General features: G+C 43.5%; 1 protein-coding gene across 1 annotated transcript; it reads right to left on the minus strand.

Moving 5' to 3' along the window:
• Positions 1 to 5,763: 5,763 nt before the first annotated feature.
• LOC136445104 (lysophosphatidic acid receptor 1-A-like) lies at positions 5,764 to 7,732 on the minus strand. Its single transcript, XM_066442964.1, has 3 exons — positions 7,365 to 7,732; positions 6,403 to 6,571; positions 5,764 to 5,976 (listed from the first exon to the last, which is right to left on the minus strand). Exons 1-3 carry the CDS (start codon positions 7,730 to 7,732, stop codon positions 5,764 to 5,766), a joined length of 750 nt encoding a protein of 249 aa, XP_066299061.1.
• Positions 7,733 to 11,829: the final 4,097 nt, after the last annotated feature.

Raw genomic sequence — 11,829 nt, forward strand, 5'->3', positions numbered from 1 at the left:
AGACCTACGGGTTGGCAAAGACCGTATCCAACAGGCAGAAGGAGTTTTTATAGCCAACCCAAGTCTCATAGCCAATGAGACTTGGGTTGGCTATAAAAACTCCTTCTCAGGCTTCTGCCTGTTGGATACGGTCTTTGCCAACCCGTAGGTCTGCTTGGAGACTAGTTGAGACATAGGGGGCTGAGTTCCGGGAAAAGTTGGAGAAGCCCAAAGAAGACGGTGGCTTCGGCACTCTGGAGGCAACCTTCATGAAAGCAGACCCAATTCTAAAATGAAAGAATTTTCCGTTTGACGTCCGTGCCTATATGGGTGTACACACGCCCTTGAAAAAGCAAGGTTGAAATTGGGTCTATGGAATGACCCAATTCTAAAATGAAAACTTTTACGTTTGACGCCCGTGCCTATATGGGTGTACACACGACCTTGAGAAGCCAAGGTTGACATTGGGTCAATGGAATGACCCAATTCTAAAATGAAAACTTTTCCATTTGACGCCCGTGCCTATATGGGTGTACACACGCCCTTGAGAATCGCGGCAAGGTTGAAATTGGGTCAATGGAATGACCCAATTCTAAAATCAAAACTTTTCCGTCCTACGTCCGTGCCTATATGAGTGTACGCACGCCCTTGAGAAGGCAAGGTTGACATTGGGTCAATGGAATGACCCAATTCAAAAAAAGGAAAACTTTTTCGTTTGAGTCCGTGACTATATGGGTGTACACACGCCCTCGAGAGGGCAAGGTTGAAATTGGGTCAATGGAATGACCCAATTCTAAAATGAAAACATTCCGTTTGACGTCGGCACCTATATGGGTGTACACACTACATTGAGAAGCCAAAGTTGAAATTAGGTCTATGGAATGAACCAATTCTAAAATCAAAGACTTTTCTGTCCTACGCCGTGCTTATGTTGGTGTACACACGCCCTTGAGAAGCCAAGTTTGAAATTGGGTCAATGGAATGACCCAATTCTAAAATGAAGTACTTCTCCATTTGACGTCCGTGTCTATATGGGTGTACACACGCCCTTGACAAGCCAAGGTTGAAATTGGGTCAATGGAATGACCCAATTCTAAAATAAAAACTTTTCCGATTGACGTCCGTGCCTATATGAGTGTACACACGCCCTTGAGAAGACAAGGTTGAAATTGGGTCAATGGAATGACCCAATTCTATAATAAAAACTTTTCCGTTCGACGTCCGTGCCTATATGAGTGTACACACGCCCTTAAAAAGGCAAGGTTGAAATTGGGTCAATGGAATGACCCAAAATTCTATAATGAAAACTTTTCCTTCCTACGTCCGTGCCTATGTTGGTGTACACACGCCCTTGAGAGGGCCAGGTTGAAATTGGGTCAATGGAATGACCCAATTCTATAATCAAAGACTTTTCTGTCCTACGCCGTGCCTATGTTGGTGTACACACGCCCTTGAGAAGCCAAGGTTGACATTGGGTCAATGAAATGACCCATTCTATAATCAAAAACTTTTCTGTCCTACGCCGTGCCTACCTTGGTGTACACACGCCCTTGAGAAGGCAAGGTTGAAATTGAGTCAATGGAATGACCCAACTCTAAAACTTAAACTTTTCCGTCCTACGTCCGTGCCTATATGAGTGTACACACGCCCTTGAGAAGGCAAGGTTGACATTGGGTCAATGGAATGACCCAATTCTAAAATGAAAACTTTTCCGTTTGACGTCCGTACCTATATGGGTGTACACACGGCCTTGAAAAGGCAAGGTTGACATTTGGTCAATGGAATGACCCAATTCTATAATGAAAACTTTTCCGTCCTACGCCCGTGCCTATGTTGGTGTACACACGCCCTTGAGAAGCCAAGGTTGAAATTGGGTCAATGGAATGACCCAATTCTAAAATGAAAACATTCCGTTTGACGTCTGTGCCTATATGGGTGTATACACGACATTGAGAAGCCAAAGTTGAATTTGGGTCTATGGAATGAACCAATCCCAAAATGAAAACTTTTCCGTTTAACGTCCGTGCCTATATGGGTGTACACACGCCCTTCAGAAGGCAAGGTTGAAAATGGGTCTATGGAATGACCCAATTCTAAAATGAAAACTTTTCCGTTTGACGTCCGTACCTATATGGGTGTACACACGGCCTTGAGAAGCCAAGGTTGACATTGGGTCAATGGAATGACCCAATTCTAAAATGAAAACTTTTCCGTTTGACGTCCGTACCTATATGGGTGTACACATGCCCTTGAAAAGGCAAGGTTGAATTTGGGTCAATGGAACGACCCAATTCTAAAATGAAAACTTTTCCGTCCTACGCCCGTGCCTATGTTGGTGTTCACACGCCCTTGAGAGGGCAAGGTTAAAATTTGGTCAATAGAATGACCCAATTCTAAAATGAAAACATTCCGTTTGACGTCTGTCGATTACGCGGGCTTCGGTCGATTTTTAGAAATCAAATTGATCCAAAAATGCTCGGGCGATTTTGAAATTCGGCGAGCTTTGGGCGATCTACGAATTCGGCCGACGCTCGCATGAATATTGACGCCGGCTTAAGGGCGTGTGTACACCCATATAGGCACGGGCGTCAAAGTAAAACTTTCATTTAGAATTGGGTCATTCTATTGACCCAATTTCAACCACGCCTTCTCAAGCGGGTATGTACACCCATATAGGCACGGAGGTAGGACGGAAAAGTTTTCATTTTAGAATTGGGTCATTCCATTGACTCAATTTCAACCTTGCTTTCTCAAGGTCGTGTGTACAACAATGTAGGCACGGGGGTAGGACGGAATGTTTTCATTTTAGAATTGGGTCATTCCATTGACCCAATTTCAACCTTGCTTTCCCAAGGGCGTGTGTACACCCATATAGGCACGGACGTAGGACGGAAAAGTTTTCATTTTAGAATTGGGTCATTCCATTGACCCAATGTCAACCTTGCCTTCTCAAGGGCGTGTGTAACGTTACACCCATGTAGGCACGGACGTAGGACGGAAAGTTTTCCTTTCAGAATTGGGTCATTTCATTGACCCAATTTTCAACCTTGCTTTGTCAAGGTCGTGTATAACCCATATAGGCACGGACGTCAAACAGAATAGTTTTCATTTTAGAATTGGGTCATTCCATTGACCCAATTTCAACCTTGCTTTCCCAAGGGCGTGTGTACACCCATATAGGCACGGACGTAGGACGGAAAAGTTTCATTTTAGAATTGGGTCATTCCATTGACCCAATGTCAATCTCGCCTTCTCAAGGGCGTGTGTAACGTTACACCCATGTAGACACGGACGTAGGACGGAAAGTTTTCCTTTTAGAATTGGGTCATTTCATTGACCCAATTTTCAACCTTGCATTCTCAAGGGCGTGTGTACACCTATATAGGCACGAGCGTCAAACGTAAAGTTTTCATTTTAGAATTGGGTCATTCCATCGACCCAATTTGAACCTTGCTTTCTCAAGGTCGTGTGTACAACAATCTAGGCACGGACTTAGGGCGGAAAGTTTTCTTTTTAGAATTTCCATTGACCCAATTTCAACCTTGCTTTCTCAAGGACGTGTGTACAACAATGTAGGCACAGAGGTAGGACGGAAAGTTTTCATTTTAGAATAGGGTCATTCCATTGACCCAATTTCAACCTTGCTTTCTCAAGGTCGTGTGTAAAACAATGTAGGCACGGAGGTAGGACGGAAAAGTTTTCATTTTAGAATTGGGGCATTTCATTGACCCAATTTTCAACCTTGCTTTGTCAAGGTCGTGTATAACCCATATAGGCACGGACGTCAAACAGAATAGTTTTCATTTTAGAATTGGGTCATTCCATTGACCCAATTTCAACCTTGCTTTCTCAAGGGCGTGTGTACACCCATATAGGCACGGACGTAGGACGGAAAAGTTTCCTTTCAGAATTGGGTCATTTCATTGACCCAATTTTCAACCTTCATTCTCAAGGGCGTGTGTACACCCATATAGGCACGAGCGTCAAACGTAAAGTTTTCATTTTTGAATTGGGTCATTCCATCGACCCAATTTCAATCTTGCTTTCTCAAGGTCGTGTGTACAACAATGTAGGCACGGACGTAGGACGGAAAGCTTCCCTTTTAGAATTGGGTCATTCCATTGACCCAATTTCAACCTTGCCTTCTAAAGGGCGTGTGTACACCCATATAGGTACAGACGTGAAACGGAAAAGTATTTTAAGTATGTTATAGAACACTTACGAAGTTTTGCTAAAGAACAGTATCAAACCTGTCTTAAGTTGGCGGGTATAACCCGTTTGATAATGCAATCTTAACGTTGTCAACGGAACGGTTTTAAGTTATAATTCGGAGGGTATAAAAGCCAAAAGTTTTAACAGTATTACTAGAAAGTGTGCCAGAACATTATATACAATGCCATCGTTACTTTAAAACGAGTACTGGGCCGCCTCCTTGCGCGCTTCCCGCCCGAACACAGTCAACTGTCATCAGAATCAACACGAAACATTTCTTTTGCTTTGTCTTGCCAGTATTCTGCGTCACGCTGAGTGTGACCCGGAAACAGTGGAGTGTCGCCCTCAAACCACATGCCGCGAAACCCCCATATGGTGCGTTCTTGGTCCGGAGTGTAATACTTAAACCATAGGGAAAACCTTGGAAAATGGGTCATCTTTAACTCGAGAAATCTTGCTTCTTGGAGAAGTTTAGATACCCCGCTTTATTGCAGGGGCTTGAGGAACGTCTTGACATTACGAGGACACATTTATATGCATGATTTGGCCTTTCGTTCGAGGACTATTGAGTTTTTACGTGACCATGTCTTGTGCCTCAAATCGGCGCGTAACACGCTGGACTTGTCCGCCATTTTGTCCATCATTCCAACGAACCACTGAGCATGCGTTCGAACGTGCGACATTCTAAAGTTTGTTCACTTGTGGTGATTTTCTTGTGACGCTCGAACTCCGACCGTTACCGTCGACTAGGTTATTTCTTAGCGTTCTTTACTGACTTATTTGCATATTATAAAATGGGGGCCGTTAAATGATATGCAAATAAGCCAAATTTTGCGTGTTTTGCGTTTTCGTGGTTTATCAATGATGGAAATGTGACAAAATGACGGGAATACGTTGGAAAAAAGTTACAAATAAGTTACAAATGTGAATCTGAATGTAGATTTTTGAAATTCTGAGTATTTGTTAGAAAACACATGGATTAGCATATATGCCAGATCCTTAGAATAGTTTAGAAAAGGTACATGAACCATTACCACAGTACACTTAGCAGGGGTTTCCAACCGACACACAGTTAGTTCATCAACTTCAAAACTGAGGTACTTGAGCATGACACAGTCACACTTAAACAGGGCTTTCCAACCAACACACAGTTTGTTTTATCTACTGGTTTGACTTGAACGAAAACACAGTTACATGTACCGGCAAGGTTGCCCAACTAGCGAGAAGCTACTAGTTATCACGGGCTAATTGTAGCCGTGAGTGATAATACAATCAATAGAATACACACACAATCAACAAATCACAAGGTTAACAATTACATTCATATTTACGCCAGATCGTACCATGACACAGTATATGTAAATGTATAGGTGGCTCTCACTAACACTCGGCTACAAATTACACAGGTTCCTTGAACACAAACTTCCAAGTTCGGCAACCTGAAAAGTTTCACAACACATAAATATCGGGTCACCTGGACACTCAGTTTCATTCGGAACAAAGTAATAATCACACAAAACCAAGCTTTTTGTGTCGGAAATTGCAGTTCAACTTCGGTTCTAGAGGGGTGGTTCACTTGTTACAATGTTCAACTTCTCTAACCGTCGTCATAGCAAAAGCAGTCGTCCTCTTCTTCGGGTTTAACACATTGACGGCGCGGCGGCCGAACAAGAGACGCTTGACGCCTCGGCGGATCTCCTTCAGCCGAAAGCCGTAGATGATCGGGTTGAGCGCGGAGTTGAGGACGACGATAGCCAGCAGGGGAGGGTCATCGTTGCTGCAGTCCTGTTGGCATACCGACTTATAATGAGTTATGTGGAAAGCGGTCCCCGAGGGAGTTCCACGTAGTCAGTGTAAGGAGTTCATCAACAACATGACACAGTATATGTATAGGTGACTCTCACTAAAGATCATTAAACGGTGCCAAACACTCGGTCACAAGTTACACACTACAAAAGGAATCTTATAGTTCACACACAGTTTTTGTAGGCTCTACCAGACTAACTACGACGGCTATAGGGGGAATATTTGCCAGGGTTTCACTTGCAGCTATAGGATTAAAAATTTGACCCTCTCTCCATAGCCGACTCCCTTGGAATACAATTCACTCTATTTGGCCAATTTCTACTATTTTCCTAGCGATCCGCGGGGTCTGGTAGAGGCTACAATTTTCGATCGAAAGAGCCAAGGGGAATATTCAATAGGACTCACCTGTTGACAGGCCACGGCGCCGGCTATGTTGACGCAGAACGGTAGCCACGCCGCCAGGAACAGGACGGTGATGATGAGAATCGTGACGGAAGATTTCCTACTGGTGCGGTGGTTGGCCTGCACTGCGGCTTCCTGCCGTTTGATGACGCTAACTTGCTGCCACAGGCACCTGGAAGAAGAAGAAGAACTTTGTTGCACGACAATTGTAACAGGTACAAGGTATGGGAACTTGTACGAACATGTCATTGAACTATGTCTAATATCAAACAATTTTAATCTTCTCCCTGCTACCTAACTCTGTAACCAATAGGGAATTGGGCGTCAAACGACTACTTCAAAGGGCTAAAGGTTAAAGAACTAATGTGATATATGAACAATCTAGCTATGCATGCTATTAGCACCGCCATAAAACCACCGCAAACATGTCTGCGTTTACAGTATTAAATACTGTAAACGCAGACATGTTTCCGGTGGTTTTATGTTATATTTTGCCCTCCTCTCCCCTGTCTACTGTAGTCTAAAATGCGAACTTAAAACCTCCGCAAACACTCCATTTTCTCCCAACCGCGAAATTAAAACCACGCGAACTTAAATGCATTTACAAAAGTACTCGTGAACAGTATGTTAAGTCAGGAATGTACAACATTTTCTTGTTTTTGCATAGACGATATATGAATACTGTAATTCACTTTATCTTCACGGTAGCAAATTTTCACGGTGTAAGGAGAATTGACATTTTCACGGTGGCGCCAAGTGATTTACAGAACGGACGTGTGAAAGAATCATTAATAATATCAACATTTTTTTGCGATGATGATAAGCTCACGGTACAGAGGTGACCGTGAAAACAGTGAACATAAAGTTACAGTGAAAAAAAACCCTAAGAAGAACTATGAATTGGCCTACCAGAAGATGCCCGTGTTGAGGCCCACGATTGCCGCCATTGGGATGAAGACCAAGACCAACACGAGGACCAGGTAACTGGGGGATAGCCTGCGCCTGCCACGGGTATACATCCTGCCGTACAGCTCCAGCCGAAGTTGGGCAACATGGCAAAGAAACAGCTCCACACCCAGGCGGCCACGATCATGACCACGCATCTTTCGTTGGTGACGTTGACGAGGTAGCTCATCCCGTGCGCGATGAACCAGTAGCGCTCTGCCGTCAGAATCAGCAGACTGTAGGCGGAGGACAGCCCGGACAGCAGGATAGTAGTAAAGAGGAAACGGGACAGTGCCATTGGGTGTTTAGTTTCATAGGCGTAACCCGTAAAAATCATGATCAGTACGCTCACGCTCGTGCAAATGTCGCTTGCTGCTAAGTTTGCCATGAGTACGTAGACCGGTTTGTGCAGCGTCTCCAGTTTGACGATCGCCGCTATTGGCAGGCTGTTTCCCGCGATTGCCAAAACTGAGAGACCGGTTAAAAAGAACGCCAAGAAAATAAGTATAGAACTATTGGGCTGGTACATTTCCGAGCTCATCTTCTGCTGATCCTCAAGACATTCTAAATGAGCAGACGTCGAGTTTTCTTCTAAATGTGACGTGTTGTTGCTAGCCCCAAACGAGCTGCAATTCGTAGATACTTCTCCTTGAGGTAGTGAGCTGTCGAAACTGCCTGTACCGGTGACGTCACTGGGTTCTATCGTACTGTTCAGGTTGATGTGTGGTGCCGAATTTGTCACCAAACAGTCATTTGTGACGAAGGCAAGACACAATACTAACCGAAAGTATTTTCCCTTGCCCAGCATTATTCCAGACTCTAGAATGTCACAGTATTTCTTTTGGAAGCAGACGGAGAACGACAGAATACCGACAGTGTCAGGATGTTACTTACATCTGTCTGACTTTCTACATTTGCTTGTTCTTCGAAGACACGATGGAATGTCTTGATCTTTCCTTACCTTACCTTGCCTTCTTCTTGGATCACGTTTGACGTTGACGTCAACGTTCTCGCAGCCCAAGAGCTGAGGCTGGCCTCCACCAGGCCTTCCTACCGGGGATATGGATAGTTGAATTCGGAACAAAAATGAATAATTAGCCAGTAGAGTCAGTCCATGGTAAGGTCAATAATTCGCCCTCGCTTGCAAATGAAACCCTCTGGTGGCGAAACTTCCCTGGGAAATATTATCCGTATAGCCGGCGTAGGTAGTCTGGTAGAGACTAAGCTGAGGCATACGGCATACGGCGGTGGCGCTAGGCTCGGGTCTCTGTTCTTCCTAGCTTGCCGCTTGCGATCCAGCACGTCAAGTCTGCTCTCCTCAGAGGCTTGTAGAAGGTTGTGAATCGACGCATTTATATATCCTGTACCGCCCAAGAGATGCGTGCTGAGTGATATCAGGGCTTGAATGTACCGTCTCGTCATTAAACATGTGCAAGGTGACTCTTTGTTGGGTAAAATCCGCTTTACAGGTGAAGGGAAGTTAGGTTTATCTGAAAGTGCCGTTTGAAAGTGGCGGCAAAATCCTTCGTGACTTGCCAGTTGCGTCAGAGAAACGGTTAATGGGGGTTTAACAAGGGAAAATAAAATACATTGACTTTCAAATAATCGCACAGGAAAACACTAATGCACGGGATGACGCGAGAAGACAGAACTGTATGATGTCACAGACAGGTGTTCGTGTATTAACGCGTGTTTTAAAGAGTACGCACAGAGCGGATTTCGTGCAGGGGCTCAATCACCTCAAACAGCCTTTCTTTGTGACGAAAATGACCGAACGGAGTCCAAACGGACTTCGTTATATACTTTTTGATCAGTAATATCTTCTTTTTGCATTTTAAGGTGATCGTTGTACATGCATACATTGCTTTGTCAATGTAAAAGGAATATTGTGACATGTCTTTGAACACCTAGAGCACGTTTAAGAAGCGACCATATTTACTGAAAAGAGTTATCATAAGGGCTCCTTCCCAAAACCCGAGCAGCCTTCGTAACCTCTGTTTTTCCTACTGAGTCAGTTAGTTCTTACTCTTAGTGAGCAGTTGAGCTGGTCTCAGGATGATTCTGAGTTAGGGAAAAAAGAGGCCTTTACAGTCATATTCATGTTCCCCGTTCCCTTGGAGTGTCATCCGAGTAAATCCTTGAAGTGACCTCCAGGTCTTGTTACTGTAAATGCCTTTAAGTTCGCGTGGGGTTTTTTCGCGGTAGGGACAAAATGCGGTGTTCGCGTTGGTTTTAAGTTCGCGTTTGAAAGTATAATAGTGCTACAGTCATAGGTGGCCAAAATATTCGCGGTGGTTTCAAGTTCGCGATGAAAGCTCACTGCGAAAACTGCGAACATAAAACCACCGCAAACATTTCTACATTTACAGTACGTAGTGTTCGAGTGTTGTTATATATATACGTGGTGACTGTTGAGTAAAATGAAAAATCCAGGAAATCTAGCCAGAACCCCAGTGTACACCCGGTGCACTTAAAGTATTATCACATAAACGTTTTCACCTGCTGACAGCCGGATCTTGTTGAACGCATTGGAACGTCTTAAATAATGCATCAGATTTAGACTTCTTTTCATCCATGTGCATCTGCCGGTGCGTCATTACTCTCTTGAAAGACATCGCTGTGGACCAATCCTGACTGTCCATCACAATTAGCAGTTCAAGCAATGATGGCTTGGTAAGTAGTGATTCGACTAATGAGAGAGTAGCTTCATGTCAGTCAAATGATTTGCATTTTTATTTATTCATCTGAAGTACAGCCAGTAGATACGCATCTGAGTAATGAAGCTGTTGTCGTGCCTTTTAGCGTGCTTGCGATCACGGGACCAACATTTCACGTCCCCTCCGAAAGACAAATGCAGCTCAAATCAGAATGCCATTCCCCGGATTCGAACTGGGGTCTCCCAGTTACAGACTAATTGTGACCGGGGGCTCAGCTGTGCAGCTGCTACCAGTTGAGCTACGTGGACTTTATGTTTTCATTTCTACGTCTTGACGGTGGTGTGCGGTGCTCTGGGATCGATCTATTGATAGGATGTTCCTGCCAATAGTGCAAAGAATACCCTTATTGACAGGAAACACAGGAATGCCTTTGAATCAGTACAGATCCAATCAAAGAATCGGTGCAATGGCTTAACGGGTAGAGCGATCACAAACAAGGCTTGCATGTGGAAGGTCGTGGGTTCAATCCCAGGTCACGACATTCTTTCCTTTTTTAACATCCATCGTTTTATCATTCTTTAATTCTATTAGATAATTATTCTTGCTGCGGAATGTCAACAAGTCTTGTTTTCGGACCATTTTACAAGAATGTACCCAGTGTTAGGGTTGACAGGATTATGATCGAGGTGGTATCATAAAAGGTACCTCCTGCCAATAGTAGCCTACCCAAATGATGTTCAAAATCGGTGAAGCCTGAGAAGTATCAAGCGGTAAGCATGCATTCCACTGGACCCCCGGCACGTTGGCCACCTCGCTCGCTGCAACGGAGTGATTTGACAAAGCGCTCAACGAATTTCATCAATAAAAATATCATGGAAATCCGTCGTTCCTTTGTTCAGTTATTCTCCTTAGAAGAATTTCACAAAAACGACCCTGCAGTTCCAGAGGAAGCAGCTAGGGGGCCCAAATCTACACCACTTCTTTATTACATCACAAGCTATCTGCCACCCAAAAATCAAGACCACAGCACGTCCAGGTCAAGAGATACAAAAATGGACTTTCTGCTGCAGTACCAAGGTCACATACCAGGGGGCCCAAAATCGACCTTGACTTTCAGCTTCACAACACCCGCCTACATACCAAATATCATTGTAATCCATCAAGAGGCTCTTGAGTTATGCTGACTGGAGTGGTGCGGAAAAGCAAACATACACACACACACACACACACACACACACACACACAGACATACACACCCAAAACTATATCTCCATTTTTCATGGAGATAAGAATTAGAAAAATCTAGAAACATCACACATGCATCATATGCTAGTACAATGTACCCAAATCATTCACACAATTGAAATATAAATTTTCCTCATTAATCATGCATTATCACACTGGATTGATCAGTTTCAGAATTAAAAGATATCAACAGAGACCACATGTTGTAGACCTGAATTTATGACCTTCTATGTTTATACAGTCAGCAGCCCTAGCTTATGATAGAAGAAGCTATATTCATGCAACCAGAAGTAAAGTAACTTTCGTACGGTCAGCGGTAAAATACAAATTAAGTCTTGAAACTCAACTTACTAAACAATAAAGAATAAGATAGATAAAACTGTAATCTCTTATTACAATCATGGGTTTTGGCATCTTTTCTAATAACAAAACAATATTTACGTATTTGTCTATTTTACAGTGTGAGTGGTCACATCTGAAGATGCTAGTATATTTAGATATGTTTTTAGCATCAAGTATCTTGAAGTATGTTGTAGCTAAGCAAATAAATGAGAAAATCCCATTACGTAAAGCATAATATCTA

Source organism: Branchiostoma lanceolatum, chromosome 11 (genome assembly GCF_035083965.1).
Source record: "Branchiostoma lanceolatum isolate klBraLanc5 chromosome 11, klBraLanc5.hap2, whole genome shotgun sequence".
Classification (NCBI taxonomy): domain Eukaryota; kingdom Metazoa; phylum Chordata; class Leptocardii; order Amphioxiformes; family Branchiostomatidae; genus Branchiostoma; species Branchiostoma lanceolatum.

Excerpts from the sequence above, each read along its gene's own strand:
- LOC136445104 (XM_066442964.1), bottom strand. The coding sequence starts at position 7,732 with ATGGCAAACTTAGCAGCAAGCGACATTTGCACGAGCGTGAGCGTACTG. Across the intron at positions 6,572-7,364 it reads GTTACCTGGTCCTCGTGTTG|GTGCCTGTGGCAGCAAGTTA; the intron begins GTCTTGGTCTTC and ends TTCTTCTTCCAG. Across the intron at positions 5,977-6,402 it reads GCGCCGTGGCCTGTCAACAG|GACTGCAGCAACGATGACCC; the intron begins GTGAGTCCTATT and ends GTATGCCAACAG.